This window comes from Nesoenas mayeri (assembly GCF_963082525.1).
Source record: "Nesoenas mayeri genome assembly, chromosome: 23".
NCBI lineage: Eukaryota > Metazoa > Chordata > Aves > Columbiformes > Columbidae > Nesoenas > Nesoenas mayeri.
Window position 1 is genome coordinate 2,687,191 of NC_137574.1, and position 24,540 is coordinate 2,711,730.

At 46.1% G+C, this 24,540-nt stretch overlaps 1 protein-coding gene across 6 annotated transcripts; it reads right to left on the minus strand.

Annotated features, from left to right (window-relative positions):
- Nucleotides 1-1,928: 1,928 nt before the first annotated feature.
- Nucleotides 1,929-23,299, minus strand: LRIG2 (leucine rich repeats and immunoglobulin like domains 2). Of its 6 annotated transcripts, none has more exons than XR_013923174.1 (20): nt 23,032-23,299; nt 19,744-19,815; nt 19,305-19,379; nt 18,672-18,806; nt 18,350-18,493; nt 18,091-18,234; nt 17,339-17,482; nt 16,935-17,078; nt 14,308-14,388; nt 13,413-13,484; nt 13,202-13,273; nt 11,731-11,891; nt 10,301-10,621; nt 9,103-9,384; nt 7,895-8,344; nt 7,277-7,426; nt 6,162-6,443; nt 4,948-5,556; nt 2,630-3,117; nt 1,929-2,058 (listed from the first exon to the last, which is right to left on the minus strand). XR_013923174.1 is itself a non-coding variant. In XM_080358106.1 (18 exons), exons 1-18 carry the CDS (start codon nt 23,259-23,261, stop codon nt 5,327-5,329), a joined length of 3,189 nt encoding a protein of 1,062 aa, XP_080214232.1. In that variant the 5' UTR covers nt 23,262-23,299; the 3' UTR covers nt 3,457-5,326. The 6 variants fall into 6 exon arrangements, 1 of the variants encoding a protein (XP_080214232.1); XR_013923175.1 differs by lacking the exon at nt 1,929-2,058 and having other exon boundaries at nt 2,441-3,117; nt 4,948-5,262; nt 5,394-5,556; XR_013923176.1 differs by lacking the exon at nt 1,929-2,058 and having other exon boundaries at nt 2,441-2,823; nt 2,999-3,117.
- Between the last annotated feature and the right edge of the window lie 1,241 nt (nt 23,300-24,540).

Sequence of the window (24,540 nt, forward strand, 5' to 3'; positions counted from 1 at the left end):
AAATAGGAACTCCAATGCGGGCCGGCTCCCCGGGCGCAGGGAAAAAAGGCCATTGGTTAAGGACACGCTCCCAGGTTGTCCCTTCTCTGCCAATTTTCTGCGTTTCATCCCGTTTCCCATCCTGATGGGATGAGAACGGGTGGTGGGAGCCCAGGGCCCGGCTCTCGGGGACTGGTCCCCTCTTCTCCCAGGACCTGGTGGGCACCAGCTCCCCCTCCGCATCTCCATCACGCAGGAGGATGCACAACAGGACCTGACCACCACCTCTGCTCACCTGGGGACCCGCAGACAAGAACCACGAGGTGTTCATGTGCTCAGCGCCACCCGTCCCTGCCCTGGGGACCTGCCAATCCCTCATCACTGAGGTCTGGCTGTGGGTGAGGTGACCCAGCACCCTCGCTGCTTTTCCATCAGCTACTTCAGCGCAAAAGCCATAAAAATTAGGATTTAGTTTATTTGGTCCCTATAGTGTCTGCCCACAATAGTTTCATTCTGAAAAAGGGTCCTCTTCAGTTTCCTATGGAGCTCGGGGAGGGCTCAGCGCGGCTGCCCAGGCACCGGAGCCCAAGCCCCACCGAGGACGGGGCTCCCGCAGACCCAGGGACCCTCATCTCTTTCCATCTCCGCTGTTTGCTTATTCCCTCACTAAGCACATACCCTGAAGGACTCGAAACGCCAGGCTCCATTTGGCAGGAGGGAAGGTGGTTTAATGAAGTATCCAGTGTCTCAAACCACCGAAGGATTAAAGCAAGGAAGGGGTTGGAACTTCTGTGAAAACTCAGTCATTAGTGAAGCCTGAGGGTAGATGCAATTGTTTTCTGTTTTTTTCCTCCCTTTGATGACCCAGTTTTTTAATCTCATCAGCACCAGGCTTCAGTGTTAATTTTTAAATATGCTTGGGTAACTGAGAACATTAACTATTCATGATCTTATCTTCAATAGCTGCTGGTTCTCTGACACTGTGCCAGGGTTGAGCTGCACATAATGAACCAGGGAGAGCTGACCTTACCAGGGAAAGCGAGAGCTGGTTTTTCCTGCGCATCTTGTTGAAACCATCCCAGGACGGGGTGGGGTTTCACAACCCTCATGCTCCTGGGTGAATCAAGGCTTGTGGGGCAAGCTCGTCTCACCGCAATTGCGGTGGCTTTACAATATGTAAGAACACACACAAAAAGGTGGGAGTTGGGGATGTCGTGGACACTCCAAGGGCTTTTTTTCCCCTGGGAAAACCCACCAGTCTGTAGGTATGAGGCACATCCCGAGCTGGCTGGAGGTGTGCCCGTCCAGCCAGGTACAGCCTGGTACCAGCACTGGAGGAATCTTAGGTTATCAGGCACATGAGCTGATAAATAGAGGCCAGGAACCTGCACGCAGAGAAAGGGCAGCCCTTCCACTCTTGCTACGAGGGGAGAAAACAGAAGCAACGCCATCTGCTTACAGCCCCGCTTTTGCTTTTTGGATGTTTCAGCAAAGGTCCTACAGACAGGGAGGTGACCCGGGCCACGAGGAATCGGGCAGCGCTGCCGAACACGTCACCTCTTGCTGCAGAAACGCAGGCAGGACCCACGGTGAGGCTGCCAGCGGCTGCCCGGCCGTTCCCCCGGCGCTCAGGAACCGCGTTGCGCTCACTGTCAGCAAGAACAGAGGACGAGGCGGCTACAGGAGCTCAGGTTAACTCGGGAGAAGCTACACAGCGCTGAGAGCTGTCAATAGGTAAAACAGCGAGGCCAACAACACAGAGCACAGGAGAGCAAAGGTGATTAATTATCAGAGCACGAACCAGCACGAGAATACAGTGATAAAACGGAGTAAGTTATTCAAAGGGATAAAACATGCTTTTAGGAACGATAGTACAGGGACACGAGCACACACTCTCGCCAACTCACCTGTGCTGAGTCTATTGCCAGAAAGAAAAGATCCCTTTGGTAGTTCAGAGGATGCGAGTGGCAGGAGGAGAGCGCTGGAGCAGAGCGGTGTGCCAGTCTTCTGGCCCTGAGTCACCGGCACCGGGGGACATGGACCCCATATTTCCAGAAATAGGTGTTTCCTACTGGAAAACTGAAATAAGAATCACAAAATCAGAGAAGGGGTGAGGCTGGGAGGCACCTCTGGAGGACACCGTGTCCAGGGCTCTGCTCAGGCAGGGGCACCTGCAGCCAGTTGCCCAGGAACGTGTTCAGAAAGGAAAGCTCACTGTCTTTTTTTCCCCTATGACAATTAAATATCATAGAAGAAAAAATGAATTATTTAATCTGCAAACTAACAAAATTACACAGGATGCTCAATGTAGATAGCATTTTATTGAATGAAGGTATATTACAATAGACAAATATATTACACATGCTATACAAAATATACATTCGTATGTGAAAAAAATATAAATAGACACTAGGACATAGCAATAGGGAACACGAGCAGCTTTGCTTATGAACCTCTGGAGTTCCTGTACCGTGAGTACTTTGGCATTGATTGAAGAAACAGTTTGTGTTGCTGAGAATAGAAAGGCTGCTCCATCCCACCTGCACCCCTGCAGGGAGGGGGAAAGCAGACACCCCATTTTTCTGTCAGTCTGCCTCGGAAATTTTTGCATGGCAAAGTGTTCAACCGCTCACAGGCTTCAGCTACTTACAACCAGCTTGAAAAATACCACTGCGCATGGAAGGATGCAAGTGTCCTAATTCATAATGGCAGCTCTACAGGCCAATATCTCCCAGAATCAAATGCAGCTTTAGCTCTTCAATGGCTTCAAGAGCAAGCGGTTCAGTTTGTTCTGGTGCAGATGGCGTTACTTTTGAAGCCCTGGTCCTGGTACATCTCACCTACCTATGGGGAATTGAATCTCATCAGGGAGTTGTGCCCAAAGAACATCTGAAGTCTGGACAAAGCTGTACTGGGACAGAGCCGTGCAAGCTCAACTCCACAGAAGGAAAAAGTCACCAGCACTTGCCAAAATGGAGATGGGAGGTAGAGCAGCAGCATCTCCCTGCTCTGCACATACCAAGCAGCACTCGGCCACGGCAGCCGGGGTGAATATTTGGGAACAAGGATGAGATTTGTCTGCTGTAGTTTCCTGTCTTGACCTTCCTCATCTGGATTTAAACTGACAGGACTGGGTTCCTGCAACAGAGAGAACTTTGGATTGAAAATAAGCACCATGTCTTAAATAAGCCTGGAGGAAATAAAACCAGAAAGGAATAAGCTTGAGGTTCTTCTTTTAGAATGTCTGCTATTAAAACACTTCAGAGCCCAAAGAGAGTTTAACACACCTGTGTCTCTCTCTGCCGGACAACTGGATCCTCTCTCTACTAAAGCTGCTGGCTACCAAAGCAACCACAGTGGCTTTGAGAGCACAGTAAGAGCCCTTGATAATATTTGCTCATTTGCATAGATCTGCCTATTGTTCATGCCCAAAGAGCTGTGGGAAAATCATCATTATTCCCACCACTTCCACACTCATTTACTCAATCCATAGTGTCCAAAGTTTCAGCTGTGATTCCGCATGACTGCATCTGATACTCCAGACACACACCCTTCTGTCCAGGAATGGCTCGACGGGAGCTCTCACATACCTCCCTTGGGTTGGTCCAAAAAGGTCTGTCTGTCTTTATAAAAATAACACCACGCAGCTGTTTTTGTTCTACTCCACATCCTACAGCTTGGAAAAAATGCAACAATGACCAGTAAGAAAGCCCCTCGCTCTTTGGCGTGAGTATTCAGCATAATGTCAGAACACCGGCGCTGAGCACATCGTACTGGCTAAAAACCCATCGCTGACGAGTCTTCAACCCCTTCTACACAAAGGTGCGTCTTCCGAGAAGAAAGATCTCTTCAGGAAGTCTTATAATGCTCTTCCTTCCAATTCTGTCAGGCACATTCCACTAACTAATGAAGTTTGCGCTTCCTCTGTTTCAGCAAACACTGGGTTTTCAATATTGAGTGGCTCCCTGCTTATTGTTTCATCTCTCACCTGTCAAATATTTAAACATTTTGGCCACGCTGAGGTCTAGGGAACTATTAAAGAGTTCGATAGGGTAACAATTTTGCCTGATATTTTACAACAGAAAAGAACACAAGTGTTTTAAACTACATATGCTGTGCAGAGGAAACAAATGCAGAGCATTTATCAAATGATCTCACGATTTACCTGACGCTTCTCATCACAACATTCTTTTTCAAAGTTCACTTAACTCGCAGCTGGGAGAAATACACAGACACCTCTGTGCAACATACACGATACAAAGGCTTTTTTAAAGATGAAAGCTCAGATAAGCTTCTGAAACAAAGCACTCAGAACTCCCATCTTGCAGCTATTTTACCAGATGAGCAGAAGGAAATATTTTGTGTACTATTCTTTTTGTTTGCTATTTACAACAAGCTGGATACCCCAGCCTGGAATACAGGTTAATGTGGGTTTGTTGGGCTTTATGCTCCTCCGGGCCAAATGGGAATTAAATAGAGACTGAAGGACACTCTCAACACGGGTCAAAGCGGGAATTCTGCTCACACCATGGAATGGATCAGCCTGCAGTCAGGTCAGCCGGGCTTGACGCGCACAGAGTTGTATGCAACAACAAAATGCATCAATATCACAGTTTCACCACATACCTAGAGTAAATTCACTTCTTTCCAACCCAAAAGACAGCTCTATCCCCTCAGAAACAAGCTTTCAGTCCCACCAAAAAACCCAAACAACCGACAAAAACATATGGCTTGATCCGCAGCTGTCAAGGCTAACAGTATGATACATACTTTGGCATAATAAAAAATATATTTACATTACAGCCAACACATTTATATGCTTAGTGTATACAAAATATTTATAAATGCAAATGTATTTACAACTAGAGTCCATTATTCATAGGAGAAAACAAGCCCCAGAGTTAGACTGGTAACAGACGCCCGCAAACAATCTAAGAACAAAAAGCTGGCCAAGAGTTTTACGCTTACAATCACTGGGGAATTCCACGAGGAGGCCCTGAACACGAGCAGACAATGTGGTGCGAAAACAGCTATGCGTCCTGGAGAGATTTTCAAAGCATGCACCCACACAAAGGCTGCTTCCAACATCAGAAAAATCCACCTTTTAATGCTATTCTTGGGGATATATCATCCATGCGTTCTGTTGCACGTTCCCATGTTCCAATAGATGGAAATCCAAGGAAAAAGGGCACGTGGTACCTCCTCCTGCGGAGTCTGACCCTGTTTGGTCAGCCTGGGATTGCAGACACACGCACACAAGCATCTTTGGCCTTGGGGTTAGTCCTGAGGTAGTAAATACAACAAGTCACTTGATGTGGATTTGCTTTCAAGGCTTCACATTAGCGTCTTACGTGGTTTCGCTATAGTCATGAATGTTCCGTGTCCTATTAAAGTCAAAGTTATGGTCACGTAACCTGTGGCAAGGCCGGGGTGAAGCGGCTTGTTCGCGGTCGCTGTCCATAACGCCCTCGTTGCGCAGAGGCCGCGGGGTCTCACGGGCTGGCTGCTGATGCACAAAGTGGGAGTGAGAGCACGCCAGGTCTTTGCTGACTCCCCATAAAGGGAGCTGGAAAGGTTCTGAGGAAGAAAGATTAGAAAATGAATAGGAGTGACCACACGATAGACACACCAGACAGATCTGAGTTGTGCAACTCAGTAACAGCAGTTTTTACGAGGTCATTTGCCCCGTTTTTGAGAGCGTATTTTACTGGATTCCCGTTTCAGCAATTTGTTAAAGTAACCAGAAAAAACACCCACGGTTTCAGCGTGAATTTATAAAAAGGCTACCTGGAAGAAAGTCAACATAAAACCAATCAATTCACTGAAAAAACATCCTTGAGTTCTTTGAAACTCAGGCCAGCTCAAACAGAAGGGCTACTTGAATTTCCTCCGTGAAGCTTCAACTCTTGGCTAATAAATGTCCTGGAACACATGCAAAGGATCACATTCCACAAGCTTTAAGCAATGAACCACAGATTAAGAAATACCATCTTTTTAACATCACCCTCTTCAACTCTTGGGTGCTGGATGCAAACTGAGGATGGGTGGTTAAATGCAGACCAGTTACTCCACAAACCGCGGTCACTTGAAGAATCAGCTGTGCCAAAAAACCAAGGGCAGCACACGGAAGGCCAGAAGTAACAGGGAATACAAAGCAACAAAAGGGAAAAGGCGACACTCACCATTAATCTGCTGGGAGGAGATTTTCTTTTCGCTTATTTTGTCATGGTTGGTAAGGAAGACAGACATGTCTCTGTCTGCTAGGAGGTTATCGAGAGCACTGGTTTCATGCTGGGTGCGTGCTGGGTACACTTCCTTGGGCACCTGCACCATGAAATTAGGGAGTGTTGGATCCAGAGCGTCCTCTTCTGTGATGTAGGCATAGGGACAGTACTCTCGTGTCCTGGAGTAGATGTTTGCGTTGTCATAACAGTCTGAGCAGATCACCAATGGCGCTGCGGATCCTGCCAAACACAGCGGGAAAATAAAACACCGTCAGAGGATCCTAATTCAGACTCTAGTGCAGTGGGACTACAGACAAGAGTGAATGGAGAACGGGAGAGGTGGGAAGAACTGAAGGATCACTTCTGAAAGCCAGCCTAGATAAGGACTGAATGGCTCTTCAGCATTTGGATGGTAAAGATAGCATCTCTACAGACTCAATGACACAAATATCCTGAAAAGCTTTAGTTATGACTGTAGGAAGTGGACTACACATCTGACAGAGGCAGCAATTCCATGCTAAGGACAAAAGGTACAGCAAGCCGTCTTCCAAGCTAACTTTATTTCCACCTCTAGCGCCCGGGCTCTTGAGACGCCAAAGAAAAGACACGGCATAAAAATCTACCTTGACATTTATCCCAGGAATTCCCTAACGACATCCCCATCATGCTAAACAGAGCACAAACCCAGAAGCCAAAAGCCTCTGCAGGGAACTGCACTGCTCTGGCACCTGAAGGACAGCAGTCACAACATCCCTGTGCAAAGGTACTTGTAGCATATGTGAGCCCACACATTTGCTGGACAAAAGGTTAAACAATGCACACTGAATGCAGAAGCCTTGATAGCAGCATATAAACCCACTAGAAGAAAAGCTGAAGAGGAGGAGATGCCTCAAATGAAGAACGATCGATGGAAATTTTACGATCAACCTCAATTTTTCCTCTAGAAAAAGCCACTTTTGATGTTACTCTGCAGAACTACCCTGAGTTGCACAATACTGCTGCCAGCTGTGAGGACTAAACAGCGCACCGGCGTGTGCTGAAACGCCGGGAACACACAGGAGCGCTTTGCTTACCATCTGCACCTTTATGCACGTAGCTGCCGGCGGGAGGCATGAGCTGCTGGTGGCTCCCGGCCTCTGAGTTACTGTAGCCTTCCTGCGGCTCCGACAGCGTTCCCTGCGAGGAGAGGTAGCTGGGGATGTCCGCAGGTAGGTTCATCTCCTCTGCAAGGCACAATTAACAGCTAAGCGTGAAGATTTCAAGGTAGTACCAACACTATTACTCATATTAACATCATCCAGAATTTCCACTCATATGTTTAGCTTTTTTCTGCCCCAGTGATTATAAATCCGTACAGTTAGTTCCAAACTAACAGCACCAAGAGGGGAATTTACCCACATTATTCCAGGTCCTGAAAACATCTGTAAGTTTTTTCAAACATGTTTCCAACCTTTACAGTTTTTCCTCAATGCAGAACAAATCTGGTGTATAAGGAATAAAATTAACACACTTTTGATACTTATTAAACCCTCTAGAATGAAGGAATTTGAGCAAATCCCTGAGGGTATTTTAGAAAGCAATCTTCAGTTCTTCAATCCTATCCATCTGTTAGAAATCCAGAAATTTTACCGCCGCTCAACAAGCGTTTTGGATCAAAACCAGCGCTGAAGATGGCTGCTTTTGCGCTTTACCTGTGTTAGTGATGCTGTAATCTTCGCTCTTCCTCCGCATGTGATAGATGACGATAACCCACACCAGGGAGGTTCCCACAACACAGCACACCACGACAATAATCACAATTCCCACTGTCGTCCAGCCGTCCTCCTCGTGGACAATGCCGCCCTGGGAAGAGTCACAATTCGGGGAAGCCAGGACGTTTAGGTAAATATGGCCACGCTCGGTGCCCAGCGTGTTGGACATGATGCACGTGTACTTCCCAGCATCTTCTAGGCCGGCGTCCACGATGATAAGGAGTTGATTTGCGGCAGCAAAAAAATGCCGTTCTGTGACGGTCAGAGGGCCGTCGTCTTTGGTCCAGTTGAGGCGAGGGGCAGGGCTGCCGCCCGCGATGCACTGCAGGACGGCGGTTTCACCGCGCGTTACTGTCCTGTCTTCCAGGGGCCGAACGAAGGAAGGAGTTTCTGTGACAGCAGAGGAAAACAAGAATCAAAGTTGTAAGATAATTTTATTGTGCGACACCGGTGCGTGCCCCATGGTATTTATAAAATACCCCCAGGTATTTAAAAATCTGATCTTACAACCTGAAGGTAAAGTTGAGCAATGAAACACGTGATTCAGGAAATCCTATGAGTTCAGCTCTTCCATGGATCACTGCAGCTAATGCAGGTGTAGCAAACACCCCCAGAATTATGCCAGCCAGTTGTCTGCTTTATGTATTCCAATTCTAAATTGGCATATAATGTTATAAGTCAGGGTCTTCAATAAATACTGCACTCCAGAGGGAACTGCCCTTCCGTTATTACTCACATTACCTGCAACTGAATTTGTTCTAATACAATACAAATTATCTATCTAGTTTATACTGCGGGATTGATATAGCTCTCTGTTCTCTTCTGTCAGCACCGTAGCTTGGCTTTTAAAGCTTCGCTGTTCGGAAATGTCTGCATTCAAATGCCCCAAAACCACACAAAGCAGTTAGAGATGCTGCTCCAGAGGCAGCATTCTTAAACGTAACATTTGGAGGAGAGGAGGTGGGGCAACCATGGGGAAAATAAAGTCTTCTCTTGTTCCTTATTGCAGAATACTGTCTGCAGATAGAGGAAAATTACGTTCTTTGCATTTTAACTTCATTCTTTAGCACTTTACTCACAGACAAGCTATGCCACCGCCGCAGAAGTGAAGTGACCCACACGCAAGCACAGATGAACCCACCACTTACCCAACACGGTCAGCGTGGCGTTCGCTGACAAACCACCCGCGATGTTTTGCGCCATGCAGCTATAGATCCCCATGTCTTCGATTTTCACGTTTGCAATGAAGAAGACGTCGTCCTCGGGCATGACGTGCATCCTCCTCTCTCTCGCTGCAGGGAAGTCTGTGCCGCCGTCTTTCTGCCAGGAGATCTGCGGCGGGGGGTGACCCTCTGCAGCGCACTCCAGCCGGGCCATGGCCCCGGTGCGGATGGTGAGATCCATGGGGGTTTTCAGGAAAGAAGGTAATTCTGGATCAAAGGAAAAGTAGTTTCAGTATTTTCAGTACCAGGGAAAAAAGCGACAAAAGCTCCAGAGCACAGAGAATGTCTTGAAACACACAAATCTGAAAGATACCTGTAGCTCTCCCTAAGAGAGAGGCGGATTCTGCTGAAGAACTGCACAAGTTTTCTACAGTCATTTCTAATAAGCCTGGCCTCCAAATTTAAATATGCTATCTATAATGCTCATTTAAGATAATGTGAGGGACATTTCTCATGGAGAAAAAGCAGTAAAAAAAAAAATGTTTAGCCTTCTTCGTAAGCCCTTCATCAGACTTTTTCTTCCTCGGTTACGGTGAAGGTGAATTTCCACCTCACCCATTCAAGTCTGAATTACCTGTCCCAGATAAGCAAAGCAACACGGGCACCTCTGCTCTCAAACACAATGGGGACCAGTGCTCCACTGACTGACGTGAACATCGTCTTCTCACCTTCCTTCCCTCCAGCCAAAAATCAATAGAATCACTATGGCTAAAACCAATTGATATTTCAGAGCTTGTTTCGAGTCTCACCGGTTGTTTTTGGCTGAATCTTCCCTGGCTTTACGAACACATGGGAAAAGTGCTTAGTTCTGAAGAGACAGCAGAGGGAGCTTTTAGTTTAAAAGATCCTACCTCCACTTAACTATATGAACAACTAATTGTGTTATAATGAAAGCATGGGACATATCTGCTCTTTTCAAAAGTGAACAGAAGGCTTTTCACCCACAGAAAAAAAAGAATCACTTCTTCCCTCCTGTATAAAAAAAATGTTGTATACTTCTAAATACCACTGAGACAGCCTCACAGGACTATTTTGGGCCAGCTCTACTGAAAAACAGACTCGTAGCTGTTTCAATAGAGCTTTAGGGTAAAAGTGTTTCTCCTTTATTACCACGATTGCTTACCATTGACAGTCAGCTTGGCTTTGTTGGAATAATTGGAGCCAAAGTGATTGGTGACGATGCACTGATACTTTCCCTCATCGGTGAAGTTCACATTGAAGAGGTGCAGGACAGTGGTATACTCGACCATCTCGCCGCTTTGTTGCTGGTATCTGGCAAAATTCTCGACCTCAGCGTCGTACAACACTTCACTGTCCTTACGCCAGGCGGTGGACATGGGCGAATCGCTGCTGCTCACAGCGCTGCACGTCAGGGTCACGTTCATGCCTCGCAGGGCAACCGTGGTCTCAGGATGCACTCTGATCTGCGGTTTAGGGAAATTATCTGAAAAGAAAAGCACCAAGATTAGTTATTTTCCTCTTCAGCTTGCAATTAATACTCACTCAAAAGACAACATAAGCGGAGAGCTTTGGCAACACGTGTCCTTCTTGAGGTGCACATATTCAGCTGTTTGCAGTTGGAAACCAAGCTGTGAAAGAGGATTAAAACCACCCGTAGGCACACAGCAAGCACTGGGAACACTCAGCGTAGAAGCGTGGTCCTGAGCAATGCCCTGTATTTTGTATAACTGTCTGGAACTTGCTATATTTAGTCCACACACAAAAGCCGTGCTCAGCTGAAGAGCCAGCCTATTTTACAAAGGACTGAGACTTATTCTCAAATAGTTTAGATATCTTTAGGGGCCTTTAAGTTTTACGAATACAAAGCGCAGCAAGCTGGCAGTTCACTCTATCTCATCCCACTTGATGAGAGTTATTTCAATACCTGTTATTTCAGCAAAGACATTCTCAGAGGTGCACACAGCATTCAGTGTCAGGCACCACGGTGGTGATATTAGAATGAAGAAGCAGGTGCTTACGCCCACATGATGATTATTGTAGCTTTTACCACCACGTGAAAGAATTGCGTACACACGAGTAACACTTATCAGACTGCTCATCCACAAAATGAAACAACAGGCTATTTCCAAGCCTGCCACAGACTTCACACGTGACTCTGGGCAAATAGCCTCTCAGTTTTCCATCTCACGGTTACAAAAATAAACAGGCTTAAGTCTGCAACTGTGGTGGCAGAACCAGATAAACATTATGGAGCATCAGAAAATGCGGCAGAGTATTAACTACTCTGGTCTTGCTGGTATGGATAAGAATCAATAAGGCTGTGTCAAACAGCCCTTGCAAAGCTAAAGGGACAATGGAAGCATCATCAGTTCGTAACAGTAACCTAAATGAAAAACAACGTACTCTCACAGAATGATTCCCTCAGGTTAGCAAAAAGAAATAGAATTAAATCCCAAGCTCCAAAGCAGACCCAGTGATGTAGACAGGCCTACACGTGCATCACGGCCAAGACCACCAGCCCCATTTCAGAGAGGCACCTGCGCAGGTTTGTGTCACCGTGTTATTATACCAAAAGTCCTTAACGATACCAACCACAGACGAAGTCGTCGGGGTCCACGCTGAGCAGGCTGTGTCCTGCCAGCCACTCGGGGTGGGCACAGCTGACGTTGAGGGTCTGCAGGCGGCTGTCGCTGAGCCACTGCGGCAGCCACTTCAGCTGGCAGTCACACAGCAAGCTGCTGGTGTTCAAAATGCTGCAGACACAAGGCAAAAAAATCAAAGCTTCCCATTTCACATTCCCACGTGGGATTTCATGCAACAACTTGAAGTGTGTATGTTCAGAAATGGCCAAGATTTACAGCATTCTTTTATGCCTATAGGTATTTATTATAAAATGCTAGCTATATATGCTATATACAGCCCAGAAAAACTTTCCCTCTATGGCAGCATTAAAACCTTAAACCATTTTTATTTCTGAAGAAAATAACCTTGGACTTTTGAGCTTTTATTTACAATTATCCCATCCCTCTTTAAAGTAACTAAAAGGAACATAACACTGCAGAGCAGCTCTATGTCTCAAACTAAACACATTTGCCATTATGAAATTAGTGTAAGCTTCAAGATTCATTTTCATGCCAGCTAATGAATATTTGAGAATGAAAGCAATTTGTTTCATGCAGGTACCTATTGCAGATTGTTTTCTCTGCTCCACAGAAAAACTGTGGTCAGGAAACACAGATGGGTCACCTAAATATTATGTACGAGTATGACTGACTGGAGACAACCCAGCAAGTTAACAAGAAGTGATCTGCTGCCACATAAACCCGGCAGTGGAAGAGGCACACAAGGAAACCAGAATTCCAGCGTCTTGTTTGCTGTACATACCAACAACACCTCACTTTGAAGATACGTTAGACAAGGCGACAAAAGCCTTTAACACCTAAAATGTGTCTCCTCAAACTGGCACATCTTGTGGACTAACAGTCCATCTGGACGAGATTAACTAATGGAATAACAGTTTTAAAACAGATTACACAATATTCAGGGACTTTAACTTGGAGATGACTGACTTACAGTAGGATTAGTCTTGGGTATGAAGGTCACTTCACATTATACTTTAAATGTCTGAAGATCGCAAGAAGCTCCAGCAGCTTAAGCATCTGCTGAGCAAATCAAAATCCTCATCTAGCTGTGAATTTTGAAGTCTTTTCCTTGCCCCCCAAAATGGAAGACAAAATGTAGCATTTGCGACGCCCCTGACAGATTCCTGATGATTTATTTCTTTTGTTCACTGTCTACATGCCACCATGTGCCGAGTTTGCTACAAAACCATAAGATATGAAAAACTTGATGGCTCAGGAAACAGAGGTGCAGATTTTATCAAACCTTAAATCTAAGTACACTACTAACGACTTTGAGTTGACAACTTATCAGTATTGCTTTAAACATCTTATAATGAAAGCAGACACACTTCAGTCAACTTCAGCCAGTCCTATGGTGGCCAAAGGATTCTTTACATGGTAAGACTCGTAAAGAACCTCTAAAATAACTGTAATGAACTTACAGCTCCTTCAGGTGAGTCTGGGCAAAAAAAGCATTTTCTTGGATGGACATTACTGCATTGTTGCTTAAATCTCTGTAAGTTAAGCAAAGAAAACAATAATGGGTAAGTATGATTTCATATGCTACCTTCAGTTAAATTCTTGAGAATGAGAGAGAGAATACAGGACTGAAGTCAACAAATAACCAAAAGCTCTACAAGGCAAAATACTTACAGGTGTTCAAGTCCTTCAAGACCAGAGAATGCTTTTTTGGTAATTGACTTAATCTGGTTTCCCTGCAAGATTCTGAAAGACAAAACCCCCCCAAACCCAGAAACCAGCTTGAATGTCAATATGAATTCAAAAATAAACATCATCGGGAATTTCTTTTGAGTCTTAACTACGTTTTTTTCTAATTGTAGCTGAGCTAAAAGATCAAATACTGGTTTTAGAGCTTAAAAACTCAACTCATTTTCCCAAGAGTTTCTTTTCCATTCTTACTCATGGATTTGGGTTAGAGATGTGTCAGCAGATAATTTAAGTCAGTAGAATAAAACAGGGATAAGTACAACTTGAGAGAAGAGCAATAACTTCCTAATACCAATGTGCTGCAAACACACCCTCCCACCAAGCTAGTTGTTACAAGCAAAGCCTATAGCTCCACAGGATGGAGCTCCCTACAAAGCACATGGCACTGGATGGAAAGTGCATAGTCTAAGGACTGAAAAGCTGGTAATTTAATAGCGTTTCATGGTTGCTCCAAATACTTTGTGGTTTGCTGGTTGGCTGGTTTTGATAAGCAACAACTTTTACCTGCACTAAAGCAGCACAAAAAGTTACAATCGTCACACAGAGGGACTGGGCTATTCAATAATAAATGCAGCCAAATACTTATGCTTAATTTCTTCAAATTGGTGCTGCAAGGTGATCCAGTGCTACGCAGACCCAAACACTCCTGAACATGGAACCCAAGCCTATATCAAGAGGTTGCAGCACAAGTGGAGATACAATGAACACAGCTGCCAGCTGGAAAGGCTTTCTGCCTTGTGTCATTGATTTACAGTTACTTAATATTTTGCACTCTGCGTGCCTGGGAAGTATCGTCATTGCAATGGTTTGTAATACGTACAGTTTATCCAGCCTGCTGAGTCCCACAAACGCTTCATTTGCATCTTCTATGGCCCAGGAGATCTCGTTGTTCCGCAAATCCCTGCAGGAGAGGAGATTTCTTATAAAGAAGACGTATAACATCATCGTGACCCTGCTAGCGGTGAACTGGGGAAGAGACCCGTCTGTGGGACCTGCTGGGGTGTGTGGCACAGCGTCACCTGGAAAGGCTCAAATCTTTTATACCACTAAGCTTGTCAGGAGATGAATTTTTCAGGGAAAATACGACTTGTTCAAGATTAGTGCTGCAGACAGAACCACAAACAAATTCTGCAGTGCAACTTCTTGATGTGGTGTGGAAGGAAAGACCCAGTTTGACGAGCACTTCTCATGTGATGGATTATTTACCAGAAGCTGGGAGAGGCTCCCGAAGCAAGCTGGTTCATGTCAGTGAATTAAACAATACAGTAGCAGCATTAATCTTCCTGAGTAACAGGCTTATAACAGCATTAGCATATTAAGAGATTACACACAGGTTATAGTGTAAGGCTGCCAGGTACAAAGCACGAGATTTTCGGAATGAAGTTGATATTCTGCTCCCAGATCTTGTTACCAGCTAATGGGATTTCTGTTTGACCTCTGCACAGCACTTTGGCCTCTCACGTGGAGGAGCAGTCTCAACAGCAAAGGCAACACAGCAATATGGTTTGCAGAGGATTAAATGCTTTTTAGCAACAAGGTGAAATTAATTCAGTTCATTTTTAGCCGGAATGGAATGGACTGAGCCAGGAGTTTCTGGCAAAACCACCGGTTTTGTCTGTTTTGATACCACGTTGCACAGAAGTCCCTGCAGACCAGAGTGTGTTTAAAGGAAGATACAACAATGAAAAATGGTTTCTATTGCATTTTACCAGGTATTATATGCATTAGCTTGATGGAGCTTCCAAATTAGTCAACTGACACAGGAAGCAGACTACACATTTTCTTATTTTTCTTACTTTAAAATATGGAAGTTTTGTTCTTAACACCATGCAGCAGTCATTGCCACAGTTAATATACATACACTTTAAAGTTTAGGACAAAGAGAAAATAATTCCATGATTCATGCATCACAAGGTCTCAACAAATATGGCCTTGACACTTGGTCATAATAAGTATTTTCCTCTTTGAAAGTTAAGGCACTGGACACGGATGTGATCTAATGAGAAGAATGACGATGAATAATATGCCATTTTTTTCCAAGTTGCTAATTCTTGTGATTTGAGACTTGTTTCTAGAATCATCTCCAGGTCTGCTGCAGGATTTTAGATTGCGAATGCTGGAGTGGTACCAACACCAAGATACTCACAGTATTATGAAGTAAATCATGCAATCAGATGTAAAACTTCAAAACTTCACTGCTATTCTTAGACACACCTTTAATCCTACCTTGCAGTTAACATACAGTTTCTGTAGTTTATTTTCATTAATTAAAGCTACATTGCAGAATAGCGGCAGGAGCTGAACGTACAGAGACATATTTATGTCAGCCTTCACACCGAAACAACCAGTATACAAGCAACAATGGAACTAATCCGACAGCAACACGGTGTTTCCTGTTGTTTGAAGTATTTTTCCACTCCACTACTCAGACCACTTAGCAAAATGAGTGAGCAGCCCAAAAGAAAAGCCCCTCATTGTGTGAGCTGAGGAGTTGGCTCCTCACGCTTGGCTGCGCTCGAATGCTTGGAGCCTGTTAATCACCCCGGCCCTCGGCCGCACATTCCAACCCCGAGCGAACGTCCAGTCTCTGCGCCGGCCGTGCCTCTGAGGAGCCCAGCAAAACCGACTAATTAATCTGCTCTTGTTCTTTTCAATGCTACTCTAAATCTAAGAAATTAGTTTTAATTATTTCATTAAAAGGTTGCATTAAGGTTAACAGAATATGACTGCTTACATAAATCTCTCTGGTGAGTTTGCTTATTTAAGCATTTATTTAATGAACTGACAGAGGGGTTATAAACTTTCACTCCTTTCTCAACTGGCTTTGTTTAGGAAGATTACAACTGTTCAGATCTACTTGGGACCCTTTTTTTTTTGTCGTTGTTGTTTAAAGAGCCAGGATTGAGTCTTTTCTTGTCAGGAATATCCAACAGTTGCAGCTCCTAGGAAAGGTCCTGGCTCTGACAGCAAGACCTGATCCCACACCCGACCTCAGCACAGAGCAGCGTAGGCTAAACCCGACCTGCCGCAACCAAAAGGGTTCGCTGCCTGGTTTCTGAGGTTCCAACCTCAACTACAGCACCTGGAATACTGGAATAAAGAGAGAGCCAGGCCAACCGTTCCCTCCACAAAGCGCATTTACACAAGCTGACTACCCACCCCTTCCCAGAACCGGTGTGATGGGCAACTGGGCATCCAAGGTCACCAAGTCACTGTTTTTTGTCACCACTAAAAATTAAGTGGTTGGTTTTGGTTAGCTGGCCCAGAATCCTGTTATCTTTGCAGACCAAAAAGATGATCAGCTCCATCACAACTGCAGGCAGGACAGCACATGAAAACAACAAGACACTGATCTCAGGCTTGCACAGTGCAATATTCATTGTCTTCACTCCCCAAAAGCTTCACTGCTTTAAACTGAGATTTCAACTACAAGGTTTGTGTACTTACAATGTTCGAAGGTTTGTCAGGCCTCTGAACACACCATCAGCAATGTGACTAATGCGATTGTCACCCAGGTTGAGTTTCTCCAATAAACCAAGTCCCACAAAGGCAGACTCCTTGAGGCGAGTTAGCTGGTTGTACGACAAGTCTCTAGAAACATTGAACATGCACTTTAAAAGGTAAGTAGGGGGATTAATTATAAAGATAATATCAAACTTGATTTACTATTGCACTTTGTTTAATTTCTCTAACAGAACACTTACAAAAATCAGTTAAACACACAGCATTACCATTGGCCTAACAAGGCAATGGAGTGCTTGCTTTGGTAATTCACTCTTGCTACGTATGTGCGATCCAATCTGTTATTGCAACACTCCAAAATCCCCAATGAAGAGCAGCCCACGACTTACAGCTCAGAAAGTCTTTGGCAGAACTCCCACGCATCTGGACTGATCCTGTTAATGGCGTTCTGGCTAACATAGAGTTGTTGCAATGTCCGCAGACCATAGAGCCAGCCCTTGTTTACTTCTGTTAAATTATTATGTTCCAGTTCCCTAAGGAATTAGAAGGAAAAACCATTTGCCAAACAGATCATCAATGAAACATATTTACAAAATTTCACCTTGTGGATCTCAAAATTATTTACAAACATTAAACCTTAGGCAGCCTGAAATGTACAATTATATTCATTCCACTGAAACCAAAAGAGCCAGCTGAAGTATATGAAGAACTGAGTAACAAAACAGCTGCAGCGATCCAGTGGCAGAAGCAAAACTGTAATCTCTTTTCTCAAAGACTATTTCTTCTTTTTGAAAACTCTCTTGCTAACACTGCATGGCACAGCCCTGTACTATCTGTGTCAAAACAGTCACACCACAAAGAACCATCCCATGTTAGGGAGAGTGCAAATGAAAAGCAACCTGCGGAGTCAGAGCATTCTTGATCAGCACACAGGAAGAGGTTGGGGAGAGAGTTAATATCTTTCCACCTCTGAAGTAACCAGACACAATATCAAAACAACAGGAAAATACAGATCTGGAAACTGATTTCCTGTGATGCTCATCAATATCTCGGCATGGCCTCGATGTAAGGGAAGCCACACAGGACACAACCCTCCACAGCCAGAGTCCTTAAAAGAAATTCCACAACTAGGCATACTCACAATTCTTCTATATTACCCAGGCCAAAGAATGCTCCGTCCATCAGTCGGCTAAGCCCGTTGCGCTGCATTTTCAAGGATTTTAAGGATTCTAGTCCTTGGAATGTAAGACTTTCCACTATTTTAATCCGGTTCCTTTTGAGTTCCCTTTCATAAAAATGACATTCAAATATTAAGACACCTTCCGATAACCACAATCTTGTGAAAGTCAACTCAGACTGAGATGATACCGCGTTTTTAAGCTTTCAAGGCTGCTACTTACAGAAACTGCACGTGAGGCAATTTGAAGATCTTTGGGGGAATCACACTAATCCTATTTCTGTTCAGCTTTACCACCATTAGTGAGCTAGATAAGTTATCCAGACAGCCTGCTTCTAGAGTAGTTATTCTGTTGTTACTCAGATTCCTAGGGAAAGAAAAAAGAAGCCTTTCACATCATGAAGAATTTTATGGACAAAACCACACAAGCACTTCAGAGTGACCACTTCAGTAACATATAATCTATGATAATCTAATCAATGAGGTTTCCAAGATTATTGCTGGACAGCCAGGGATGCCAGACAGAACAAGTCACTCGTACTTACAGGTACTTGAGCTGCATCCGTGGAAAAGAAGAAGCCTTAATTTCCGAGATAAGATTAGAACTGAGATCTAGATTTTCCAATGAAAGGTAAACTTGGAGTTGCTCAGCATTTATTTCTGGGATGGTATTGTGTACCCTGAAAAATACCAGCAACAAATACGATTACCAAAACACGCCATCCTTTCGAGTTGCACAGCTGAAACAGCTACAGGATTCTGCGCACCGTTATTAGTGCACCTCTCAAATGGAACATGTAGCACACACTTCAGAGTGTTAATTCCTAAAGCAATACTCTGAAAATCCAAGAGCTATTTGCCACCTTGACATAGGAAAAGATTCCAACTCCAGGGCCTGTAGTTGGGCTGTTCCTTGTGGGAACCCTCATTCCTGGCCTGAATCCCTCCCCTTCAGAGCTGCCTGCCTTGGTTGACTGCATTTCATTGGTAATTTAGGGTGACTTGATTGTCTAACTGATTTGTATTTCTTTAAAGAGCGCTTACATATTCCCTAAAGCACTTTAGAGGAGCAGTATTTCAAGACAAAAGAAGCTGTTTTCCTACAACTTGATAGCCGAACTCTTAACACAATTCTCCCGTTTGTTAAAGGAGAAAAAGGCAGACAAGTTATTACTTACAAGGAGAGAAGAGTTATGTTCGAAGTTGTTTCTCCAAAATATGGAATTTCACTTAGCTCATTGTAATTCATTTTCCTTCAAAACAGAACAAACAAACAAGATTACTGGCACTTCAAAGAGATAAAATACCCTTCTGTACACAGCAGAAATCATTCGTATCACAGAACACATTTAACAATTATGTTAGTAGTTGTAGCTGACAAAAAAAATCCCCTCAAGCTTAAATACTAATAATTTGAACAATTTAATAATGAACCACACCAGTTATCACCATTTTCATGGATACTGTTACCGTAACTTATCATCAACTACAGTCAAAACAAGCATGTCTCATTTATTTTTAAAAATATTTGTTTTCTAATATTTTATGAAAACGTTTTCTGCTCACAAAGCATCAGTTTTATACTTTAGAGTTTATCCTCACAAAAAAGCAACTTACACTTCTTGTAGTGTATGAACAGACAAATCAATGCTCCAGTTGGATGACAATAAATGATTATGACTTAAATCCCTAGAAAACAAAGAGAAAAAAAAGCTTATAGAAAGTGTGTGCTTCCGTGCCCGCTGGTCTTGCTTATAGGGAACAGCCACGGGAGTTGGATTGTTTCAATGGGCAAGAGAGTTGTTCAATCTGGTTTTAATGCCCGTACTAGATGTTGATGCTATTTCTATTGCTTTAACTTTAAAGCAGCGCTTTACTTTTGCTTTAGACTTGGTGTATAAAATGTTACATGGAACAAAACCCAAGCTCGCACCAAATGGGTGCACTTCTGAGAGCTCTTTAAGCACGGACTCTCTCTGTTTTGCGACATGAGCCAAAGCATAACCAAGAAAAATCAAGTTTGTGATGGAAACCTGGTTCTACCCATAACAAGGACAGACAGACATCGCTCCAAACTGTGAAACCACCTCATCTTTTTGAAGCCTTTCTGGTGTGAGTCCAGAACAGAAACAAATGCCCAAACTTCGTGCCGACAGCGCTGTGTGTTTGACAAGCCTGACACCGCGACTGATACCCTCAGCACAGCCAGAATCCTGAGCAGATAGCACTGAACGCTGCCTGTGAAATCAAATGTATATATAGGTGCATATATATCTGAACACTGCCCATGAAATCAGAAAGTTGCTGGTTGTGCCTGCCCATCAGCGAGACACCGCGCTTCTCACTTCATTTCCGACACAGAGATCATTCAATCACACAGCAAAGGTTTCCGCTCTCACGCAGAACCCGATATCATTCCCTTGCTCTGAAAAAGCCAAAACCAAAGAACCTGTCATTTCAGAAACACATTTTTACTGTGAGGCCCATATTATGCAAGATACAAAGCAAACATGCAAAATTCGTATTTTCGAGATTCATCTGGTATTGTGTATAAAATCATCTAAACACTCGTGTTGAGCCAAAGTGGTATTCATTCCTCGAGGAAATAAAACAGAACGCACACACCAAATTGATTACCGTACACTTATTCCTGGAAAATTGTTGTAATCCTGCCCAAGTGAGCACACCCGCTGCCTCCCTGGGGCTCTGCGGGTGCAGCTCATTCCAGCTGCAAATGCACCAGCTCACCCAAAACACCTGTTGTGAATGGAACCAGCTGAACTAATTAACTGATACCTAATCTCCTTTTACTCATCATGTCCCTAGTTACCAGGAAATACAAACACTTTCAGGACTGGAAGGCAGCGACCACCAGCATTGCGCTACCTTTTCCCCCCACCCTATGAGCAGGATTTGTGTTCCTTGTTCTGAAGAACGCGGTATTAAGATGCAGCCTTATAAAAATCTCTCTCTTTGATTTCCCTACCCTTTTCATCACCTGCCAGGTAATCCACAAAACACATGTAGTTCAGCAGGAAACATGAAGTTACAGTTGCCTGAATACTTCCGTCATGAAAAAGAGTTCGGAAGGTGCTCTCCTGGCCTTATTAAAAACAGCAAAAAAACAACAACAACCAACAAAACCCCAAGAAATATAACCAACAACAACAAAAAACCAAACAAATCCCCCCACACAAAAAACCCACCCAACCCCACACACGCACTGGCAGCATCACCTGCGAGTAGTTTGAAAGAATTAGGAAAAACAAGAATGTTTAGTCCTCAAAATCAGGTGAACTGAGAAGGGAAAGCACATCAGGGACTTTTTCATGTGAGAGAAATTAAGCTTTGATTAATTTTAAACAGCTTGCGTGCATTACAGCTCATTTAGATTCAGAACAGCTAGAGTAGTCCTAGGGAAGAAAAAATGTCACCCCCCACACACACATACTTCATGTGCCAAAATCCTGAAAGCCACAACAGAGAAAATACACTTAATTGTTGTTTGCAGCATATGTCCGATTGCGCAATGCAGCGCCAGCACTGCTCCTTCCCATCGCGGTTTGTGCCAAGCAGCTGGAAACGCACCCTCCGTCAGCGTGGGGACAGACACGAGTGTTTGTTGAAGCTTGAAAACCTGCTCCCCAAACAGCATGGGTATCATTCTGCTTATCAGCCACCTGAGGAACCTCCAGCTCACTTTTCCAGGCACTGACACCCTTCCTGACAAGTGCTAATGTTAAGATACCCTCGTACCTTTCTAAACAGGAAAGGTTTCACAGACTGGTTAGTTGTATTTCTGTGCAGAAATACACGTTTTCTCTGAATCGTTTCCAATAGGAAGAGAATTATAGAACCACGAAGGGGTAAGAAGGTGACAAGCTTCCTTACACATGCCCAGTTTTTAACACAGATCAGACTGTTGAGTCCTTCTAGAGGAATTCCTGGCCTTAACCGAACATCGGTTTGTATGTTTATACTGTCTCCCAAACAGGCTTTTTTTGCCTTGATCTGGAATACTGTTATTTCTATCAACCAAGAAACACGATTACTCCAAAAGATCCTAAGAATTCCTCTGCATGCAAAGGTGGGGTTTGATATCCTTCATATTTCAGCACCTCTTCCAGCCCAGTCCCCTGCAGCCAAAGATGACACACGCAAAGGTGACAGTGACATTAACGACCAAGGAAGGATAAAGGCAAACAGGGCTCAACCCAGTGTGAACGCTATTTAGCACACTCTCTAATTAAACTCTTGGGAGCAAAGACCGAGGGTGGCTCTTAATTGTGCTGTGGGTTTTTTTTTTTGGAAAAAACAATGGCAGCAAATGTCAAGGGGAGCCCACAATGGTTTTCCTGAGGGAAAAGGAGGGAGTCGCTGAGCAGGGGAATCAGCAGCTGGAGAAACCGCCACTGAGCAGGGGAATCAGCAGCTGGAGAAACCGTCACAGCACACAGCTGGACTCGGGGGCTGGAAAGGATATTTCCACGCACAAACACAAGGGATTGTGTCCTACAGCCTGACCTGCAAAGAACGTTAAGTCCTGGCTTGAGTAGCATTATCAAAACCTTACTATAGCCACAACTTCACACTCATTTCAAACGCTTTCTCATTTTTGTGACCCAAAGACGGAGCCTCCTCCGGGCTGCTGCGTGTGCAGCGGTGCCGGTCCTCCCGCTCACGGGAGACGGGCTCCGAACCGGCGGCCGCTCCCCCCGCAGCACCCGACCGAGCGCTCCGGGCCCTGAGAACCCGCGCACACCGCGCACCAGCCGCCACCGCGCCCGCCCCAGAGCCCGCTCAGGCCCCGGCCCCACACACACCCCCCGCCCGTTAGGCCGCGGCCTCCGCACAGCCCGCCGCCCGCGAGGCCCCGCGGCCTCCCCGCGCCCCGCGCTCACTCACAGGCCCGTGGTGCCGGCGGGCAGCGGCGGGATCCTCCGCGGGCCCGGCCCGCCGGGCAGGCGGTGCCGGCTGCAGTCCAGCAGGCCGCGGCGGCAGGAGCAGGGCGCGCCGCAGGGCTCGGCGGCCGCCCGCGCCCACAGCGCCGCCGTCGCCAGCAGCAGCAGCAGCACCAGCAGGGTCCGCGGCAGCGCCCCGCGGGCGGCCCGCACGCCCGGCCCCGCTCCCCGCATCCCCCGGCCCAGCGCGGCCCTGCCCGGCCCCGCGCCGCCCGCCCGGCCCGGCCGCCGCGCCCCGCCCCGCTACGTCACGTTACGTCACGTCAGCGCGCAGGCGGTGAGGGGCGGGACCGCGCAGGGGGGCGTGGCTGTGAAGGGCGTGGTCGGGGGGGTGGGCATACGGGAGCCCCGCCTCCTGGCCGCCGCGGAGCCGCCGCGGAGCCGCCGCGGTGTCGCCGGTTGTGGTTTCGCACCCGTCGGGTCGTTCCGTGACCCGCCGGCCCCCAGCCCCGCCCTGGGTTTGCTCTGTGCTCCTGGGCAGCCGCAGCGACCCTTGCCTTCTCTGGCAGCCCTGGGGCCTGCGGTGCCTTGTGAGCCAAGTGCTGTCAGAGAATCATAGGATCGTTTTGGTTGGAAGAGACCCTCAAGATCGTTGAGTCCAACTGTTAACCCACCCCTGGCACTGCCCCATGTCCTGAGAACCTCATCTCCGTCTGTCCAACCCTCCAGGGATGGTGACTCCAGCACTGCCCTGGGCAGCCTGTTCCAATGCCCCACAGCCCTTTGGGGAAGAAATTGTTCCCAAGATCCAACCTCAACCTCCCCTGGCACAACTGCTTCCCCCGACAGCAGCAGCTCCCATGGTACCAGTGGTTGCTGGTGTGCAGCCAATGCCAGCGACCAGCCCCATGTACCAACACCTGCTGGGAACCTGCAGCAGCCAAACCGCCAGGTACCTGCAGTCTGACACTGCGTCCCCTCTGCAACCCGTCTGTCCTTTTCACATCCCGCTGAGGAGCTTGAGCTACCCCAAGCCCCACTGCTGGAGATGGCAGCTCACTGCAATGGCCACGGTTCCACGCCATCGCTCTGAGGATGGCCGAGGGCTCCAGGGAGCAGAACCACAGGCATTCAGTGGGTGCACCCCGAGATCTGGTGGGAAGCCATGTGGCTGTTCCCAGGAGGTCTGAGGGGGTCCCTGTGCCTGGGTTGATGCTGTTCACACGCTGCCACCTCGTGGTCCTGGCCCCGGCTGGGAAGGGACACATGTGCAGGGTGGCCCTGCTCTCCTAGGGTCTGCTGCCCACTCGCAGCGGGTTTTGGGTGAGCCAGACATGGGCACTGCGCTCCCACAGCAGCCTCTGGTGCTGCAGCGGGCTGGTAACCAGTGGCAAACCCAGCTCACGCTGTGGGCATGGAGCTGCTGAGGAGAAAACATTCCCGGCTCAGGAGAAAACATTCCCCCTCCACTCAAGTCGGGATCTGCGGCTCAGCAGTGCCTGTGAGCAGGACA